The 12,815-nt window shown below is 43.8% G+C and overlaps 2 protein-coding genes across 2 annotated transcripts in view; both read left to right on the top strand.

Annotated features, from left to right (window-relative positions):
* LOC309558391 (uncharacterized protein) overlaps positions 1-12,815 on the top strand; it is a gene marked incomplete at its 3' end in the record, with an annotated part of 897,500 nt that overhangs the window by 29,142 nt on the left and 855,543 nt on the right. The gene's annotated exons all lie outside the window — the stretch shown is intronic.
* The window catches only part of LOC309557610 (uromodulin-like), a gene marked incomplete at its 5' end in the record, with an annotated part of 75,839 nt that continues 71,477 nt past the window's right edge, over positions 8,454-12,815 (top strand). The window contains one exon of the mRNA XM_082260401.1: positions 8,454-8,477. Coding sequence (XP_082116527.1) covers positions 8,454-8,477 — 24 coding nt within the window. The remainder of the gene's footprint in view (positions 8,478-12,815) is intronic.

The raw sequence follows: 12,815 nt of genomic DNA, 5'->3' as shown, positions 1-12,815 counted from the left end.
ACCATAGGTAAATGTTTTATTTTTCTTTACAGGTTTATTTTCTGTGGTACCCATGGTGGAATTGTATGCAAAGTGCTTCCCAGCGTGATGTATTTACTGACATTGCATCTCATAGTCATGGAGAAGTGATTCCTATGTATACTGATCATTATAAGGTAAGAATCATATAAGAATCATAGTTTAGGTGAAGGCAGAAATATTTTGGTGGTGAACACTTTATATATGGGGCTCAATTTCAATTATACTGTATACATCTGTAGACTGCTTTAGGGGTGATAATTCACAATGATCTGAACTGCCATTGGTTCAGTTCAGCAGGGGTTTAGTGAACTTTAAAGAATTTCAGATTTCAAACCTCAACCAAACCCCATTCAAATCAATGGAAGCCAAATCTATCCAATTAAAAATGCCCATTTTCTGGGCTAATAAGAAAAGAAGTGTCAAAAATAACATGGGGATAGACACTGAGGAACATGTACCAATGCAAAAATGTATTTAAAAAAAAAATGTATTTAGTGAGCATCAGCGATTTTTTAAAATGCTTAAATTGAAACATTAAAAATGTCCACATCTTTTAACCCCTTTTGCTGTCAGAGACATTTTTTTTTGTACATGTTTTAGGCCTGAAGTTTGCATAAACTCCCCAAACATATATTTTCTGAAAGCAGACACCCTAGAGAATAAAATAATGGTAGTTCCAATTTTTTATGTCACATGATATTACCGCAAAGGTCTAGAAAATGCAAAATGTCAGTAAAAAATACACTAAAGCTAATTTCAGGGCACACAAATGCAATACATTACCCAATTATTTGTAAAAATACAAAAGATGAGGTTGCACCAAATAAATAGATACCCAACACATCAAACCTTAAAGTGGGAGTAAACTTCCATCTCTGACTTTTACCAATAGGGAAGCCTATAATAAGGCTTACCGATAGGTACTGCAAATGTCTCCTAAATCTGCACCGGAGATATTTACTGTATATCCAGCTGATGACATCATCAACGCATACACTCTGAAGGAACAGCCAGTGGCCACCCAGGTCGTTCCTTTAGAGTCCTGTGCCCTAAACAGCGGCTCCCCTGCGCATGCATGGGAGTGACGTCATTGCGGCTCCAGCCAGTCACATAGCTGGAACCGGAAGGAAGATGGGTGAAAATGGAAGCAGCCTCCAGCAGTGACAATGCATTGCTGGAGGGCTTCATTTTCAGGTAAGTTTCACATAATGTGCTAGCACTCAATGCATACAAGCACATTATGCCTTTACCTTGCAGGTCAGAAAAAAATAAATAAACAATCCCCCAGTGGTTTACTACCACTTTAAATGCACATGTGAAATACCAACAAACTTCTGTACCCTACATTTTTTATCCACAACACTGTAAAAGCCCCCTATAGGTCATCAGTTTAGTGTTACAGTGGAGGTCTGATTGCTCTCATTCTGACATGTACGGCGATATGTAACATGTGTATCGCAATTGACAATGTCCCACGTATGTACCCCAATGCTTGCTTTTATGTTTGTACATGTGTATATGTGGGGAGGGACTTTATATGCTTTGGTGTAGCTTATCAATTAAAAAATGTTATACTTAATTTTTTTTTTAATCATAGGGGACAGAAAGTGCCCTATATGATGATTGTTTGGTAACAAGTTCTCTTTAATGAGAAATTCACACTAAAAAAGACCTTGGATGTCTCCCCCATGCACCTCATGTATGCAATGCAATGCAGATCACATTGCAATACATTATGTCCCAGCCACACTGGCAGGAGACACCGACATGGGGACCCAGAAATCATGTTTTACATGTCACTTCTAGGTAAGCAATAAGAAAGGGAGGAGAGTGAATCTGTGTCCACCCTGCCCCCCCCCCCATGTCCTGGGATTGCAGATAGGCAAGTGGAGCCTCATGGTGGGGAGGGGTTCTTTCTCTGTATTCGCCAATCAATATGTGCCAATGGTCAATCATTCCCATATGGAAGAAACATATATTTCCAATATATTTCCAATATATTTGGGGGAAAAAAATGAATTTTTAAAAAAATATATTTTATATGTGGGTTGGCCAGCACCCGCTGATCTCTTGTGCTGTGACTAATCACAGCACAGCTGGTACACCCCCTACCTGGAAGTCCCAGGTCACACACTAGATACGTGATCCAGGAGCCTCTCAGCTATTGTTCTCCTCTGTAAGGAGTCAATATATACAGACCTCCAAACTTCATCTGGCCCTCAGATTAGGACAACAACAGTGCGTAGAGAGCTTCTTGGAATGGAATTCCATGGCCGAGCTGCATCCAAGCCTTACATCACCAAGAGCAATGCAAAGCAACAAATGCAGTAACGAAAAGCACACCGCCACTGGACTCTAGAGCAGTGGAGACGTGTTATCTAAGTGACAAATCATGCTTCTCTGTCTGGCAATCCAATAGATGTGTCTGAGTTTGTTGTCAGGAGAACGGTACTTGCCTGACAGCATTGTGCCAAGTGTAAAGTTTGGTGGAGGGGGGATTATGGTGTGGGGTTGTTTTTCAGGGGTTGAGCTTGGCCCCTTAGTTCTAGTGAAGGGAACTCTTAAGGTGTCAGCATACCAAGACATTTTTGGACAATTTCATTCTCCCAACTTTGTGGGAGGAGTTTGGGGATGGCCCCTTCCTGTTCCAACATGACTGCACACCAATGCACAAAGCAAGGTCCATAAATACACGGATGAGCGAGTTTGGGGTGGAGGAACTTGACTGGCCTGCACAGAGTCCTGACCTTAACCCGATAGAACACCTTTGGGGTGAATTAGAGCAGAGACTGTGAGCCAGGCCTTCTCATCAAACATCAGTGCCTGACCTCACAAATGCGCTTCTGGAAGAATGGTCAAACATTCCCATAGACACTCCTAAACCTTGTGGACAGCCTTCCCAGAAGAGTTGAAGCTGTTATAGCTGCAAAGGGTGGGCCAACTCAATATTGAACCCTACGGACTAAGACTGGGATGAAATTAAAGTTCATGTGTGTGTAAAAGCAGGCGTCCCAATACATTCGTCAATATAGTGTATGTTAAAAGCTCAGGTTGTTGTTGTCTCTTATTGATTTATGCTAACAAATTTGGGTCCATTGGTAAAAAAAATGTACAATCTTGGCTAATACTTTACATTGACCGTGCATACCACAATGTTATTTATTTTCTTATCGTAATAGAGGACAGTGAAACTAGTCATTGGTAATTTAACAATGGCAGCTTTAACAGAATAGGCAATCAGCTGAGTGATTGGATAGGGAGTAATTGTAACTTGCAGTTTACTAAACAGGCGCTAAGGTAGTAATTGTGATGAGCTGAATTCCGAATTCCCGGGGTACTGATTGGGGGTATGTTTGCAAACTTAATAAAGTTTGGGTGCTAAATCCAACCCCCCCCCCCCCCCCCCCACTAAAACAAAATAGAAGCCCAGTGTTAAAACAATAATGGTCATTTTTAAACTAAAAGGCAAGACGTTTTTCAAAACTTTTTTCGGGAATGTGTATCAAAGTAAAAAGTACAGTACTTCTAAAAATTTCCATTTCGTTTTTAGCAAAAATTAAAGTGCAAAATTCTTCCAAATAACATGGCTGGTGGTTGCCCCTGCCTGTAAAGTGACACATCTGTATTACAGGTGCATCTCATAACATTAGAGTATCATCAGAAAATTAATTTATTTCAGTAATTCAATTTAAAAGTGAAACTCCTATATTGTATATAGATGTGTTACACACAGAGTGATAGATTTCAAGCATTCCTTTCTTTTAATTTTGATGATTATGGCTTACAGCTAGTGACACCCCAAAATTCTGTATCTCACATAATTAGAATATTACATAAGACCAATAAAAAAAAAAGATTTTTATTACAGAAATGTTGTCTTAGTGAAAAGTCTGTCCATGTACAGTATAGGATGCACTCAATACTTGGTCGGGGCTCCTTTTGCTTGAAATACTGCATCAATGCGGAGTGGCATGGAGGCGATCAGCCTGTCTGTCATTGGTGTACTATACACACATTGTCCATGGTATCCAGGGATGGGGAGTCAGCCTCGGGTCATCATCTTCTCTCACTCACCTGTGTAGGGGAAAGAATATTCAGAACCCCCTGGAATTACACAGGGTTCGGGCACTATTTCATCCAGTTGCCAGGGAACTCGGGACATATTTAAAGGACCATAGAAAGGATCTATTTCCACATGGTTACTAATTCCAGGCTGACAGGGGAGGCTGTGACTACACTGCTGAATTACTTTTGATCGAGCGCTTTTGGGTAAGTAGACAACCACAAGGGGATCACCCCGTTTGATGCACACAATGGAGCACAGCAATATCTTATCTGCACCTGATGGACATTATATATGGACTTTATGATTTTTAACATTTGTGCATTTATGATTTTTTTATATTTATGCATTTATGAATTGGAGTATTTATTGAGTGATTTTGCGAGACTTGTACTTTATACTTTGCACATGTTTGCACATTTGCACTGATTCATATATTCAATTTTGCACATATTTAAATATCTAATTTATTTTTGTAATAATGAGCAGCGCTGCAACACCGGTTTCCCATTAATTTAAAGGCACCAGCACTTTAACTTGCAGCAAGCAGCTACTGATTGCACAGACACTTTATATTTATTTATTCACACCATAAGCGCAAGGTTTTACTGCTATACATGGATGTCTCATTACTTCCTCAAACTCAATCCATCCAAAACCGAGCTTATAATTTTTCCTCCACCACGTGCCCCTTCCCCTGATTTCTCCGTCAATATCGATGGCATTACTATCAGCCCATCCCCACATGCCTCAGCCTCCGCAACATCTCCAAAATATGCCCCTTTCTAACCAAAGACACAACAAAGCTCTTAGTTCACTCCCTGGTCATCTCGCGCCTCGACTACTGCAATTCCCTTCTCATTGGCTTACCTCTACACAGGCTATCCCCACTTCAATCCATCATGAATGCTGCCGCCAGACTCATCCACCTTACCAATCGCTCAGTGTCCGCTGCTCCTCTCTGTCAAGCCCTCCACTGGCTTCCGCTCACCCAACTAATTAAATTATAAATACTAATAGCAACTTACAAAGCAATCCACAGCTTAGCCCCCAGCTACATCACTAGCCTAGTCTCAAAATACCAACCTAATCACTCTCTTCATTCCTCTCAAAACCTCCTGCTCTCTAGCTCCCTCGTCACCTCCTCCCATGCTCACCTCCAAGACTTTTCCAGAGCCTCTCCAATCCTATGGAACTCCTTACCCTTATCTGTCCGATTATCTCCTACTCTATTAGCTTTTAGGCGATCTCTGAAAACCCTCCTCTTCAGAGAAGCCTATCCTACCAACACCTAACAAATATACCTCCAATTTCTCCATCAACCCATCCCCCACGGTTATTGCCTTTCGTTTCACTTGACCCTCCATTCTAGATTGTAAGCTCTAACGAGCAGGGCCCTCTAGTTCCTCCTGTTTTGAATTGTATTGTAACTGTATTGTCTTCCCTCGCAAACTGTTGGCGCTATATAAATCCTGTATAATAATAATAATAATAATAATTATATATATAGTTGCATATCTGGACTAGCACAAAACCAAAGACAGGTGAGAGTATACAAAATAGCACAACAGCAAGGAGTATTGATCAACAGAGTTTCACATAAAATTTCCCTTATAGGTCACCCTGCCATAGCAGTCACTGTCAGTTCACCCTACACTACACTACGGTCACCCTGACACTTAACACTTTCCCTACAGAAACTAGATTATTGAATCTAACTATAGTGGAAAATAGTACCCTAACTACACTAGATATCCCTTTCCTCACACTAATAATTGCTAAATGACAGAAGTAATAAAACTGCTTCCACTCTCTTCCACATCCCTGTATTACAATGCTAGAGATTTCCAGGCCGCTCTCGCCAAACATTAGCAGTAGTCCCGATAATACCTCTAGTATTGGTCCCTCTCTCCACCCCCATCCCTTCATGCAGTCTTACCTATAGGTGGGGAGGGTCTGGTCTTGGGGGTGAAAAGTCTGTGCGTCTCTGGGGAAAGAGGTCAAATTCTCTGTTGTTAGGTACCTTTCGACCAGGTCTAGTTTGTCTTCGGTTTCCCGACCACCATGGCTCACCCATTTCTGCAGGGTGTTAGGAAGAGACCTAAGAAATTTGTCTATGACTACTCGTTCCAAAATTTTTGGTCCAGACAGAATTTGTGGCTGCATCCATTTCTTAGCCAAATGGATGAGGTCATACATCTGCGACCGAGGTGGCTTCCTCAGCTGATAACTCCAATTGTGGACCCGCTGAGCACGGACATCCAATGTTACCCCAAAACGTGCCAATATTTCCTCTTTTAATCGATCATAGTTTTTTGCATCTGCAAGCTCCAAATCAAAATATGCATTTTGGGCTTCTCCACATAATAGGGGGGCCACTAGTCCAGCCCACTGTTCTTTAGACCAACTCTCTTTCTCCGCTGTTCTTTCAAACTTGGTCAGAAACATCTCAGGGTCATCATCTGCAGTCATCTTTGGCAATAAATGGCTTACCCAAAAAGTCAGTATGTTACTGGCCTGACTCCCAGCCTCGGTCTGCTGTCTCTGAAGCTGTTTCACGATGGCCTCCATTTGCTGCTGGTGTCTCTGTTCCAGGCCTGCAATGCTCTCTTGGTGAGCCTGTTGTTGAGCTGCAAACCTCTGCTGAAAACCCGCATTTGTCTGCTGTTGATTTGCATTTGCCTGCTGTTGATTTGCATTTGCTATAGCTAGTTGTTTCAGTATCTCCTCCATTTTGGGTTTAATTTAACTGCCCGCGGCACTCAACCATGTGTAAAAGAACGGTCTGGTCTATGGTTTATTCTTCCAATTTGCTGGAAACAAGTGCAAGCATCCAAACAGCATAAATCAAACAAACATAAAATAAACCCTGGCCACTTGGGGCATCTACCTTCACAACACAGGAACCTACCTATGGAGTCTGTCCCAACCTACTGCTGGGCAGACACTGCTGGTCATACAGCAGAAAACCAATAGTCTTTGTTTTCTTTTCACACAGAAAAAGTCAACACCACCTCACCTTCAGAAGTCTCTCAGCTCACTGCTCTCCTTAACACACAAAGCCTCAGGAGGCAGCAATCAGTAGTCATCCTCTGGATAACTTATAGAGGCCTTAATTGCCTCATTCTGAATAGCTGAATCTTTCCAACGTCCTTAAACCTTTCTGGCTACCTCCGCAGCCAACACCCGATAGTAATTGGTGAATTGTCTAAACAAGGCAGAAATGTATCTCCCGTCTGTGACAACACCCACAGATTTATCTGACTTGATATATATATATATATATATATATATATATATATATATATATATATATATATATATATATGTGTATATATACACACACACATACAAGGTTGTTGCTCCTTGTAATAAAAATAATTGTCTCTGTCCATATATTCTTAAGCCCTTTAACTTATTCAGTTTCCACTCCCATCCAGTATACTTTGTTTCCTTTACATATCCCAACTCTATATTATAGCATATATAAAATCTTGTACAAGACAAGCATGCTTTCTTGGGAGTTTTTTTCTGGGAAGTTTTTTCCTTATCCCTTAACAGGACTCCACTGTGTTGTTTGTGCTTCAGTTGCCAATGTGTTTTTAGGCTCTTGGATACAATTACAAGTTCATGAGTAAAGCCTAGTACACACGCAACGATTATCGGCCAACCGATCGTCCGTCTTTTGTCCAGAGTGGTGTTTTGTTGGTTGGAATGTGCCTAGACTGCACACAAATTTTCTCGCCCGACAAAATTCTACTTCAGAAGTGATGTCATGTGTTGGTTTGCTTTCTTTGTGTTCTTTCTTCTCTGAGCATGCCCAGACTTGCTCATTAGATTTTTCCCTGTCCAAATCTGTACTGACTGCACGAAAATCGGCCGTGTTTTGACTGTGGACAAAAATGTTATAGCCTGCACACCAGATTTTTTTCGGCCGAAAAGTCAGAGTCAGTTGTTGGAAGCATCATACTAACAAGCCGAAAGTCGGCAGATCGGTCGTCGGATGAAAATTCCCTGCTGAATTTCGACGCGTGCGTATGAGGCTTAAGGCTTGTGTTTTGGAGAAAAAGGAATGAGGGGTAGGAATAGGTATGGTATGGAAAAGATACAGTAGTCTAGGGAGGACCATCATTTTGAAGGTGGCTATTCTACCAATTTCTGATAGATCTGCAATCATTAATGGGGTGACGAAGGGATGAGAATGTGTAAATATTTGATATGGTAGGGCGCCCATTGATAGGAGACTTGAGTTTTTATTTTATGTTGTATATGGGGGGAAATATTTAGCCCTAGAGTTTGCAATTTAGTTTCATTAATTTTGTAATATGAGACTTTCCTGAATATTGTCAATAGTTTCATAATTTCCAAGATGGATTTGAGCGGGTTTGACATCGTAAGTATAACGTCATCCGCAAAGAGGCCTATTTTAGTATCTATGGAACCTATCTGAATGCCAGTGATGTTTGTTGAGTTTCTGATCGAGTGCGCTAGGGGCTCCATTGCGAGAGCAAATATTAGTGCCGTTCGTGATGTTGAATGAGGTAGATAGGGTCCCAGAGGTGTATACCTTTTCTGAGGGGTGTGTGTATAGTGCCATAATGGCTGTTAGTATGGGACCTTGAAATGTAAACTTCTGTAGAACAGTCTGAAGGTACCCCCAGCGCACTCGGTTCAAAAGCTTTTTCCGCATCTAAAGCTAGATATAAAGCTGGGGTTTTGTGCATTTCAATATATGAGAAGATGGAGCATATGCCTGGTTGGTGTCCGGCGCTTGGCGGCCCCTTACAAATCCCACTTGATCAGGATGTATCAGTGAGGGTAATAGGTCCAGGAGTCTGAGTGCTTTATGTAATTTTCCCCCCACAAATAGAGCTTTCTTTTGGTGGTATTTGATCACCGCAAGATTTTTTCTTTTTTGCTAAACAAATAAAAAAAGACTGAAAAGTTTGAAAAAAAAACGTTTTTTTTGTTTATGTTATACACTTTTGTAAATAAATATATTTTTCCTGCACTGATGAGCACTGGTGAGGCTGCACTGACAGGCACTGATGGGGTGGCACTGATGGGGTGGCACTGATATGCGGCACTGATAGGCGGCACTGATGGGCACTGATATGTGGCACTGATAAGTAGCACTGATATACAGCATTTGTGGGCACTGATAGGCGGCACTGCTGGGCACTGATGGGCACTGATAGGTGGCACTGATCGGCACTGACGGGCAGCACTGATGGGCACTAATGGGCACTGATACGTGGCACTGGTGGGCAATAATGGGCACTGGTGGGCGGCACTGATAGATGGCAATGATGGGCACTGGTGGGCAGCACTGATGGGGAGGGCACTGGTAGGCAGAACTGATGGAGAGGGCACTGGCAGGCTCCCTGAGCCCTGATTGCCATCCCTGGTGGCCATAGTGGGCATCCCTGGGGTCATGGGTGGACATCCCTGGGGTCATGGGTGGGCATCCCTGGTGGTTCTAGTGGCACCCCCCCCGAGAGTCTGCACTGGTAATCAATGATCTGATTACCAGTGCAGACCCCCCCCCCCTGTCAGGAGAGCCGCAGATCGGCTCTCCTTTACTCGTGCCTGTCAGGCACGTACTGAGGAAAGCCAATCAACGGCTCTTCCTGTGTACTATGTGACCAGCTGTGATTGGACATGGCTGGTCACATGGTAAAGAGCCTACGTCAGTCGAGATCGGAGATGCGGTGTGTCAGAGTGAAATAGCGACTGGGAACCTGCCATCATGGTACAGCACACTGTGCAAATTCACAAAAGGAGGCAGAATCCACCAGATGGAAAGGCAGAAGTTGTAAAGCCAGCAGCTTTGACAAGCTTGCATTTAGACGCTGGGCATGTGGGTGGCAGTGACTGTATTTTTTTTTCACTGCAGCAGATGGGGCAGAGAAATATGCCGGCAATAGTCTACAGCTGGTTGTGTGCTACTGGCAGATGTGCTGCTAGACCTGGGACACCCTGCGCTATACCATAATCCCTGTCAGTGGAGGCTGCTGAGTGGTCATGAGGTATAGTGGGGGTAGGCTAAGGGGAATAAAGAGGAGGAACAGTATTGCATCCCTTTTGAGTAAAGTTCAGGTGCCCTTGCCAATGGGCTGAGTTGTGGGAGGTTAAATGCCTTGTCAAGTATGTGGTACCCAAATGGCTGGCGTTTTTGCCACGCTTAATGTGCTTGAGACAGAGTTTGCAAATTGCAATAGTGCGATCGACTGTACATGTGCTAAAAAAGGCCCAGACAGCTGAGCTGTTGGAAGGGTGTCTGGAGATGACAGCTCCACAATGTGATGGAGTAGGATGGCTGCTCTCTACTCTTCTTTGATGGCTGCCTCGTTGGGAAGGTGCCTCACCCTCACTTTCCTTCTCTGCTCTATCCGGCACCCAAGTCGCATCAGTGACCTCATCATCATCATCTTGTCAGGGTGCCAGGAACCAGACCACATGGGAATGCAGGTAAAATGAAGAACTTTATTGGAGGAACAACAATAAAAACAAATGCACAGCAACAGTGAGGAAATGAGAGCCGAAGCCGGGTCGTCTGCCAGAGCTGGGTCGTCAGCCGATGCCGGGTCGAGAGCCAGGAGGGTCGTCAGCCGATGCTGGGTCGAGAGCCAGGAGAGTCATCAGCCAAGCCAGGTCATGCACGGAGGAACACAGAGAACAAGACTGCTAGCAGAGATGCACCTTGAAGCACAAACATAAGGGCAATGATTGCAACCCTGCAGGTGATAGATATAGTCAGGTGTGTGACATCATCAATGTGCGACACCCAGACAGCAGGAAGTGATGAGCATCAGTCTATAAAAGGCAGCAGTCTGCACATGTCCAAAATGGCTAACAACAGGAGGGCAAGGTAAGACCCATCTGGCCTGATGGGATGTGAGCCAATTGGCCTGCGAGATTTGTCAGATTCTTATGATCAGTGAAAATGAGAACCTGAACCACAGAACCTTCAAGCAAGTGTCTCCATTCTTTGAGAGCCAGGATAATGGTCAAGAGCTCTCTGTCTTCAATTTCATAATTGCGTGCAGCTTCTTGCTTCTTGAAGTAGAACCCACGAGGAAGTAAGGGTCCATCAGGTGTCCGACGCTGAGACAGGAGGGTGCCTACTTCCATCTCAGATGCATCCACCTCTAGGACAAAAGGCAAACCAGGATTGCATGAGACAGAATGGGAGCCAAAACGTAAGCAGACTTGAGGGTCTCGAAAGCTTGGATGGCAGCAGGCATCCAATTGTGGGAATCACTGCCCTTCTTGGTCAGATCTGAGATAGGTTTGGTCAAAGAAGAAAAGTTCCTGATAAATTTCCATTAATAGTTGGCAAACCCAAGGAAGTTCTGAATGGAACGGAGACGACTAACCATTGTAGAACAGCCGAAACCTTCTGAGGGTCCATGGAGAAATAATGTAGCCCAAAAAGGCAACCTGAGACAGGTGGAATTCGCATTTCTCAAGTTTACAGAAAAACCCATTCTCACATAACTGTTGCAGCACCCATCTGACATCCAGGTAGTGTGATTCAATGGAGTCCCAGTAAATCAAGATGTCGTCCAAATAGACCACCATGCATTACTGCAACATATCACTAAAGACATTATTCATGAACTCCTGGAAGACAGCAGGCACATTGCACAAGCCAAAAGGCATCACCAGATATTGTTAATGATCGGTTCTGGTATTAAACGCGGTCTTCCACTCCTTGCCCTCCTTGATCCTTATGAGGTTATACGTGGCCCTTTAGTTAAGCTTGGTAAAGACCGTTGCTCCCTTCGAGACGGTCAAACAATTCAGTAATCAACAGAATTGGGTGTGCGTTCTAGACTGTGATGCGATTGAGGCCCCTATAATCAATGAAAGGTCTCAACTTGCCCCCCCCCCTTTTCTTTACAAAGAGAAAACTGGCACCTGCTGGAGAAGTGGACCTGCAAATATGCCCCCGGGCAAGCGCATCTGCAGCGTACTCCTCCATGGCCTTATTCTCCGCATCTGAGAGAGGATAACCCCTGCCACGAGGGGGAATGGCACCAGGTTGCAAGTCTACGGCACAATCATACGGATGATGGGGAGGAGTACCAGCGCCCACCTTGTCAAACACATCCTGATACTCACAAAATTCAGTAGGCAACACTGAATCCGTGGAGGTAGAAAGTACCTTAACAGGCTCATGGATACAAACAGCGCCACACTGTGGAGACCAAGAGAGGATCTCAACCGACTGCCAATCAAAGATCGGATTGTGTTTCCGAAGCCACGGGTAACCCAAAATGACAGGGAAGTGTGGGGATGATATAACCTGGAAACAGGTCGACTCCCTGTGAACAGCCCCTATCGCCATATCAATTGGAACAGTCTTGTGGGTGACCTGTGGTCTGCCATCAATCGCCTCAATAACTAGTAGAGAAACACGAGGTTGCAAGGGTATGGAATTAGCAGCAGCAAATGTACTGTCAATAAAGTAACCGCCAGCACTGGAGTCCACAAACGTAACCACCAAGCCTGCTGCCCAGGAAAGGAAAACTGATTAGTGGTTTACCCTTACTGGAAACCGGGCACGAGGAAATTTCACCTAGGATCTGCCCCCGACAGGACCTTAGGTGCGAGCATTTCCTGCACGGGTAGGACAAGATTTCAGGAAATAACCACCAAGGTTGCAATACAAGAACCAGCCCTCCCTCCTTCTAAAAGGCCGCTCAGCCTTGGAAAGGCGAGTAAA

Source organism: Pelophylax lessonae (assembly GCF_965119305.1).
Source record: "Pelophylax lessonae genome assembly, chromosome: 6".
NCBI classification, from domain to species: Eukaryota; Metazoa; Chordata; class Amphibia; order Anura; family Ranidae; genus Pelophylax; species Pelophylax lessonae.
The sequence above is the reverse complement of the archived record's forward strand: the minus strand, read 5'-3'. Positions and strand labels throughout refer to the sequence as shown.